Source organism: Stegastes partitus, unplaced genomic scaffold, assembly GCF_000690725.1.
Source record: "Stegastes partitus isolate 25-593 unplaced genomic scaffold, Stegastes_partitus-1.0.2 Scaffold1988, whole genome shotgun sequence".
NCBI classification, from domain to species: Eukaryota; Metazoa; Chordata; class Actinopteri; family Pomacentridae; genus Stegastes; species Stegastes partitus.
This window is the reverse complement of record NW_007579719.1, coordinates 99,922-108,562: the sequence shown is the minus strand read 5'-3', so window position 1 is coordinate 108,562 and position 8,641 is coordinate 99,922. Positions and strand designations below refer to the sequence as shown.

General features: G+C 45.9%; 1 protein-coding gene across 1 annotated transcript; it reads right to left on the bottom strand.

Moving 5' to 3' along the window:
* Positions 1-361: 361 nt before the first annotated feature.
* slc29a4a (solute carrier family 29 member 4a) lies at positions 362-8,060 on the bottom strand (the record flags this gene model as incomplete). Its single annotated transcript, XM_008303359.1, has 6 exons — positions 7,826-8,060; positions 3,308-3,439; positions 3,114-3,227; positions 2,206-2,334; positions 724-798; positions 362-630 (listed from the first exon to the last, which is right to left on the bottom strand). Coding segments are annotated over exons 1-6 (954 nt in total), but the record flags the coding sequence as incomplete, so codon positions are not given.
* Positions 8,061-8,641: the final 581 nt, after the last annotated feature.

Sequence of the window (8,641 nt, the reverse complement as noted above, 5' to 3'; positions counted from 1 at the left end):
TTTCTTCCTGTATATAAAGCTGACTCGAGAAAACGCACAAAGAACTCTGATGTACCTGTACTGTGATGCAAATGTCAATAAAACTCTATTCTGCACTGAAGCAGTGTTTTGATCTGAATGTGAGCTGAAGTCAGTGTGATCACAGACTTACAGACATAATGCTCATGTCTCTGTGATGTGCAGATGTTTGTCATCAACAAGGGTGTTAGAAAAATGGAAATGGTGACCTGATGGTGGCCCCGGATGAAACGTAAGATGTTCACTAAAGTCAGTAGGATCACAAAATGTAATGACTAAAAAACACTCATCATATTTACTGTCAACACCTGCAATATAATTAGGAAACGGTCCACAAACTTACAAATCTTACTTCCTCTGCAGTGACATCGTGGTGGACCTTGTACCCGGTCCCGTTGTCCCGTGGGTCGTGACATTTGCCGGGACCTTTGCCCTGAGTGACGCTGGTGTAATAGCGGACGAATCGTGAGCGGCGGACCAGCAGGTGCAGCAGGAAGCACAGCATTTCCATGCTAATGGAGACCAGGAAGAAGATGAGCGTGTTCTTCTTGTCGTCGGTGATCAGCAGCTTGGTGAAGATGCGAGACAGCGAGATGATCACTCCAGCTGTGCCTGAGAGGTTGGAGTAGAGACAGATGGATGAGGGAAATGTACAAGGATGGTTGTGTGTGTGCACAAATCTTTGTCTTTTCTGAGTGCACTTACTCTCTCCAGTCATCACCCCCTGTGTGTACCTCTTGGGCAGCATCCCCATGTAACCATAGAAACTGGACTGCTGCACTGGGGAGGGAGGAGGAGGAGGAGGAGGAGGCGGTTATCAGCGCAAACAGAGACACACAGCGGAACAACACACTTTATTTAGAGGTGCTATTTCCTGAACTTCACACGCCACTCGAGAGGAGATGCTCTGACCTCCAGACCAACACTAATTAAACTGTTACTACAGCAGCTGAAAGGCTCCCGTGTTCGCACTCGGCAGCACAGACGAAGCGCCGCCGCCGCCGCGTTGGAGTCATTAGCAGCCGAGAAGCGAAGCCTCCACCAGGGCTGTTTGTCCTGACAGATTTTTAGTTAGCATTCATTAGCCATGTGATGAAAGGAATCCTCCGTTTAGCTCTATATTCGCTTCCACGAGTTCTTGAGGGAAATATCTGACTATTTAACTGCTTGTTGCAAGATTAGTGTGTCTGCTGTTTGGAGCTGCACTGATATTAAACAGCAGCTTATTCAAACCATTTCTACTAAAATAACTGAACATGTAACGTTGCTGCTTCATCATCTGTCATGTTTGTCATACAGGCGACATGGACGGCACATCGAGTGACGTGTAGTAATTAATGATGCACGAATAAACAAAAACCTCAATCAAACGGTCTAAATGACTGTCAGCTTAGTTTATTTATGATTCTTGAAACACTAAAAACTCTGTCCATGTGTGATGATAATCTAACAGGAAAATTAAAATAATCCAGTTTGGGTGATGGAGCGAGAACTTTTTTTGAATACTACAAAAGCAGAGAATAATTCAGGTCAAGTAAACCCAGTGCACGGACACCCAGCAGCCTTTACGAATCAAAGGAGCCACAGCAGGTAAGTCTCTTAAGTTGCCTTCACCGCTGTGGTTCAGGTGTTTGAGCAGGTTCTGCACTAATTGCGAGGTTTGGCGGTTCAATCCCCTGCTCCTCCACATGCTGAAGTGCCCTGTGACAGAATCCTGTATTTGGCAAGACAGTGAACTCCAACGTGCTCCCAGCAGCATGCAAGCACCACTGACTAGGAAACAAACCGTCTGAGGAGGTTACTGCTGTAAATGTGTACAACTTTCTCTCTGTGGAGACGTTCACATGGATCCTGATGCTGCAGGAATCCAGTAAACTCAAAGAAAAGACAAACAGCTAGAAGCAACAAACTCCTGTGAACTTTTTGGGTTACGTTAGTTCGTCCTGATGAGGCTTTATGGGTGTAAAATTGTAAATGAGAAAGATGTTGTGAAGCATTTGGATCAATATTGGAGCTGAAACACCTGAAACATCTTCCCTAGATCACTTCACATCACTATATAGGAGTATACTGAGATGTTGTGAGTGTCTCTGACAGCGAGGTGCTCATCCAGACGTGTTCAGATGAGCAACCGTCACATTGATCATTCATCAGGAGAAGCTTTAAAGAGATGATTATTAGTATTACCTGTGCATCCGAAGGCCACCACGCCCACCGACACCAGGTTGATGATGTAAGCCTGCCGGGTGGTGAACTTCTCCAGCCAGACATCAAACACGCTGACGAAGACCAGCGGCCCCAGAGCCAGGACGTATCCTGCAGAGAGAGCGACAGCCGGAGAGGCCGGCGAGGAGACGCCGCTGATCCAGGTTGTGTTGTGACCGCGTGACTCGACACATATTTGACAGGACCAGCGTGAGAAACACTCTCCCAAGTTTATGAAGTCCAGAGAGGAGCTCTCGCACAGACACCACACTTCAAAAGACACATCCTTAAGGATGCGGGCAGAGCTATTTTAAGCTGCAGAGAGCGCTGTGGTGAAACGGTGCTCCTAAGTGCATGATATATGTGTGGAGATATCAAACTCCTCCTCAGGGACATACATTTTTAAAGAGCTTTTTCTTCATATATCGGACAGACTGAAGAGCTGTAATATCTCTGTGTTAATCTGCAATATCACACTTTAGAATAATTTACCCTGCAAGGACGTGTAGGAGCTTTAAAAACCAGCTCGTTAATGAATAATTTGGGCAGCATTTCAATCTCTCCAGCTCAGATTCGAACAAATGTGGCTGAATATTTAGTCGATCTGTTATTTAACCAGCATGGTGAGACTCTGAAGATGTTTGGAAACCTGAAAGCAGCAAGACGAAGGAGAAACACAGCCGGATGCTTGAAAGGCAGCCTCTTGTGAATTTACAGTCTTTGGCAAAGTTTGTTTAAAAAAAACAAACATGAGAACTAGTGCAAAGTTTATTTTCCTCTTTCTCTCAATAACATCTTCCCATTTCTACTGTGTGTGTCTGAGAAGCCTTGAGGTTCCCACAGGGTCGCTGTTAAAGCGACGATGGAAGTTTACTTCCCGTCTCACTTACCCACGGTGATCCTGGTGTGCATGCTGAGCCTCTCCACCAGCACGTTGTTGAGGATGACGGCCAGCAGAGCCACCAGGATGTATGTGAGACTCATGTCGAACACGATGGACGTCCCTGAAAGACACACAGGAAGCTTCTGAGCACGGAGTCGCCTGCATGTGTTCGGGCTCATCCGGACTCGTGCATATTCATACCTTTGAACTTGTGGTGCAGGTAGTCCACTTCAGTGATGAAGCTGTTGTAGGGAAGCAGGAAACCCACTCCGGCCATTAGCATTGCAAAGTAGATGCCATGGTAACGGTCGTCGGGGATTGGTTCCTCAAAGTCTGAGCGGGATGGAGGGAGTCAAGGGTCAGAGAATTAAAGCAGTATGGGATGGGAGGCAGACAGCAGGGATTACAGGTGACTTTCAAACATCTAAATTAGCACCAAAGTGGAGCCGGTGAAGCTAATCAGGATGGACGAGGCGGCGGCGGCACCGACGGAGCAGCTGACGTGGTGGAAGCCTCGGTGAGAGATTGATCGGAGGAACTGCAGATCGTGCACTGGCTGTCCGAGCAGTTTCAGCTGGAGGCTGTTGTGTTTTGCAGCCGATTGGGTTTCACAGACAGAACGTGTGATGAGCAGTTTCTTTATATAACACTTTATAATCCTTTCCTAATCCTGTAAGCCTACTATTAACAGCTCCAAATGGATTCTGAGCATTTAGATTTTACAGCAAACTGAAGGAAATAAACACCTCTCGCTGCTGCGTCTCACCGTGTCACTACTCCATCACCATGGTAACAGTGATGATAAAGATATGATTCATCTGGTGATGATGATAACCTGCACTTACCTTCACTAACGCACTATATTGTGTTTTACTTTTTCTATATATGCAACGCAGCACGTGGAGGGTTTACATTTCTGCAGCTGTGTTATTTTCAGAGTAAATAAAAACACCTTAACACACAAACACAGAACCACGAAGCATCTCAGGTTGTCAGCATTTGTTCAGAATTAAACTAACTGTGTAGTCAGCAGTGAGCCGTGGTCATCATCACTGCACGGACAGAAGGAAGGATCGCAGCCACCTCGTTAGCAGAAAGTCTGACTGAGACGCTCGGCTAAATATGTAACGGACGTTTTAGTGTGGAAGTGTTGGTGGGTGCGTTCAGGGACTGTTTGTCTGGGCGGTGTGTAGTGAGTAAGTCCTGGTGTGCATGTTCAGTCTCTCTGCAGGGTTAACAGTGTTTCTTCTTACAAAGCAGCACTCTTTGTGCCAAAGTAGCCGAAACTGTTTGCACCAGATTCGGGCAAAAGCTCAGAGAGTTTCCAGGTGAAATGCAGGCTGTGTTTTTTTTCCCAAACAACAAGGAGGAGATAACGAGAGGAAAATAAAACACACTGGATTAAAAGAATAAATGCAGCATGGCTCAGGAGCAGCACACAGAGGAGCCAGCTGTCAGCCGGTAGTTTTAAGATACATTCTGCACGGGGAAATATCTGCAGCTGATATCGAAAAAGCCCTTTGTAGAGATAGTAAAAATGTAAAAATATCCATAGCATGTGAAACCATTATTTGTTTCCCCAGCAGTGGTAAAACCTGTAAGTACTTGTTAAACACAGTGATTACAGTTTTTTTTCACCCATTTTAATCTAAATTAAATAATAAAAGAAATCCAGGTTTTCCCTTTTATACGACTAACGGGATTGTAATTGTGAGAGATTCTCCAGTTCTCTCTACTCCTAGCTGTGGTTCTGTGGTTCCATTAATGTGCAGGATTTTATGTTGTGGTGAAAAATGAGCCCACAGTCAGTAAAAACGTCGTCTCACGTAACCCATCCTGCAGCTCGTAGTGGTCCGGCTGCAGCACGCGATCATTCTGCTGTCGGGGAGGAACGCTTCGGCTAGTCTGTTATTCTTCAAACCAATCACGAGCAGAGCTGAGCTACGGATGCAGCTCTGGTGTTCACTCATGACATTTTAAAGTGAATATAAATTTGCACGCTGGGAGATGAGCGCTGTGGTTAAAATGGATCATCCAGATCCACAGCAAAACCTTCAGTTTCATTTCCTATGTGGGAGGCTGCTGGTGTTGCCTCCCAAAGCGAAGACGACAGTAAGACACAGATCGTGGAAGAGAAGGAGAAGGCCGACTGAAGCCATCAGCTGACGGCCACCTACATCATCAGACCAGTAAACGTGTGACAGATGAAAACTGGTCAGAAGCTGCTTGGAGTCCACAGGCCTACCTCATGTAGGGCCGTAAATAAAACCCGGTGCAGGTGAAAGGTGAGCATTAGCATTAGCATGAAATATACATTTTGAATGAGGAAAAAATAAACAACAAACAAGCCTCGAATGATGCACAGTCCCTCAGTAGAACCACATTGCAGGTTCAGGACTGTAACGACGAACTGAGCTTAATTCAGGCTTTGAGGCAGCTTCTCCGTCTCTGTGGACATCCTCTGTTCTGTTGACTGTACACGAAGGTGTGAACACCGATAGCTACAGGAAGACAGGAGGCCACGAGATAGAAACATAAGTAAGGAGGAGAGACAAGAAGAGGAGAAAGGGCCCTCGCTGTGCGTCCTTGGTCACTCCTGATCTGATTAACTCGGCCTTTGTGCAACCTGTGTAACCAGGCAACACGGCAATTTTCTGTTAACAGGTCGCCTCCTGTGTTTTACGTACACTTCCATCTCTCTCTCTTCCTGCCAATGCTTTCATTCTCTCCACCATCATCCGTAAACATTCACATGTTCATACAAAACGTACAAAATACTAAACAAACCGTCACTGTGGCTTATTGTGGAGCACAACTTCTAATTCTTCTCATTTTTACTGCAAAGGAAATATAATCTACACGAACACAGACAGACCTGGTGCACCACGAGGACTCAGCAGCTGTCAATAGAGTTGCTATTTATTAATATCAATGAAACGTTTCGTCTCTTTACAGTATTTGAGTAGCCAGTGCAGCCAGTAAGCTTCTCCTCTGATCCGTCGTGTTATTTGAACACCTGCTGAGTTGTTCTTTCGGTTTCATCACACGCAACACAAAGCAGTTGTTTACTCAGTGTTATCTACGTCCTCTTCATGGTCCTAGCTGTGATGATGGAAAGATGATTGGGAAAAGGTCAAGCTCACGCTACACGTCCTGTAAGCTGCAACGAGTCTCATTTGTTTTCTGTCTGTTCGTTTCAGCTGGAAAAGGCATTGCTACGTCTTGTCTGGACTATTCTGACTCCTTATTATCATAAAATCCTCCAGCTGATCCAAAACGCTGCAGCCAGGAACCAGTAAGAGAGAGAACATATTCCCCCAAAGCTTTCCATTTCCTAGCTCCATTGAATCCTAACAACCCTGTTATACCATATTATCCTAACAAAGCACTCCCCTCTTGGAGCCTTCAACTATCAGCTCCTCTGCTGTGGAACCAGGAGGCGGACATCCTCTCTACTGTTCTCAGTAGGCTGAAAACTTTTTCATAGAGGTTACAGTTCTGGCTGCTCAGGTGACCCCGAACCCTCCAATGATGCACTGAGCCCTCTGCCTCTGTTCTCCTAAATGCATGTCGATAACTTCATGTCCTTCTGTCTCTGGTAGTTACTGTTTGCGTTCTCTCCCTTTTGTTCCTGCAGGAGGTTTCTCTCTATATTACAACACTGTAAGATTACTACCAGGTGTGTCAGAAAAGTTCCAGGACTGGTGTCACTAAAGATAGATTACAAATCCAAACCAGGAGTTTCCCCTTCAGACGACCAACCAGCTCGTCTACAGAGGTCCTGCAGCGTTTGCTTCGTCCAGAAGAGGCAGAGTTGTGTCAGGACCAGTGGAGGCTGCGTCACCATGACAACCTGCTCACAGCGCCCTGAGCATCCCACAGCTCCTGGCTGAGAAGAACATCTCCTCCCTGCTCACCCCACCTGGCTCTGTGGGGTTGGTTCCTCTCCCCCAAGCTCAAGGGCTCATCAAGGAGACCCGTTTAGAAGACGTGGACAACATCAAGATGGCTGAGAGCTGAGAGGATCCTGAAGAATCCTGAAAGTGGGTTACACTCCAGGGGGATTACTAGGAAGGGGAAAACTGGTAGTTTGTAGTTTGGATTTGAAATGTATGTTTTGTGGCACCAGTCCTGGAACTTTTCTGACACACCTCGTATGTGGTGAGGTGCCGTGAGATGACTGATGTTGTGAACCGAAGCCATATAAATAAAACTGAACCAAACTATTAGATAAAAGAGAGATATACTTCAAAATATATGCAAATGCAGGCCTTTTTTAAAAGAATGAAACTATAACGGTGGTGAAGGTGTTGCGTTCCTGTAGTGCCTCCACCTCCCTCCAAAACATGGAGTCATTTGCATTTAACAAGTTGAGCAAAATAACCCAGAAATGCAGAACCTGGTCGCACATCAAGACCCCAGCAGTGAGACTGGATGTTTTCACACATGCTCGTGATATTCTGTTCACATCCTGGATTCAAACAGATGGACTATGAAGTGCTTCAAAACACATATTGTGAGACACGTTTGTTAAAATAATGGGAAAAAGTGCATTTTATATTCACCATAAACTGGTGATAACGTTTAACATCCGCTTCAGGGCATCGGAACACTTTGTTTTTCTGGGGTTTTGAAGTGGAGGGGATTATTACACACACACACACACACACACACACACACACACACACACACACACAGATAGAACAGAAAGTCGCTCACCGGGCTCGGACAAAGCCAGCACTCCTCGCTCTGGGGCGTCCTTACTGATCTCCTCCTCCTCCAGCTGGTACGAGTCGAAGCTGTAGCTCTGCACCACGCCGCTCTCCCTTCCCTCCCTCCAGCCCTCCCTCCCCGCATCCCTCCAGCCAGCCCGTCCTCCATCCCTCCACACGTCCCTCTCCTCGGGCGTCTGGGCCGGCGTGGGCCTGCGACGCTCTGCGCCCACCAAGCTCATTTTGGCACTCGGAGTATGCAGGCAAACAAACACCAACAGCGCAAGGTCCTCTCGACTAGACAAGCTCTACACACTCTGGGGGGCGTGCATGTTAAAACACAATCCCAGCAAACGAAAAGGTGCAGGAGACCTTCAGATGATGGAGGATCTGCAGGGGGAAGCGACAGGAGACGGAATTAAAATGTTAAAGAAAAGCCAGAGGTGGAATAAAAAAATCTAGCTGCCAGTGCTTCACTGAAAATAACTAGTCAAGGTTAGACAACCCCCATAAAAACATAATCTGCTGCATGTGTTTGTGTATATTAAATGAGAGAAACACCGAGGATGCATGACTGAGGTACAGAAAATGTAAGTGAAAAATCAGCTGTGCATCCATTAAATCTGATATATGCTGCAGAAACGTAGAAAAGAAGAGAAAATCTATCATCGACTGACAGAAAATTCATCAACATTGAGTCTTAAGTACTGGTTAAAGTCATTTATTAAACAGAAATACTAAATATTTACCGGCTGCAGCTTTTCAAGTATGAGGATTTCCTGTTTATATGCAAGTTTTGTTTCTTGTAAACTCAATAAAATGA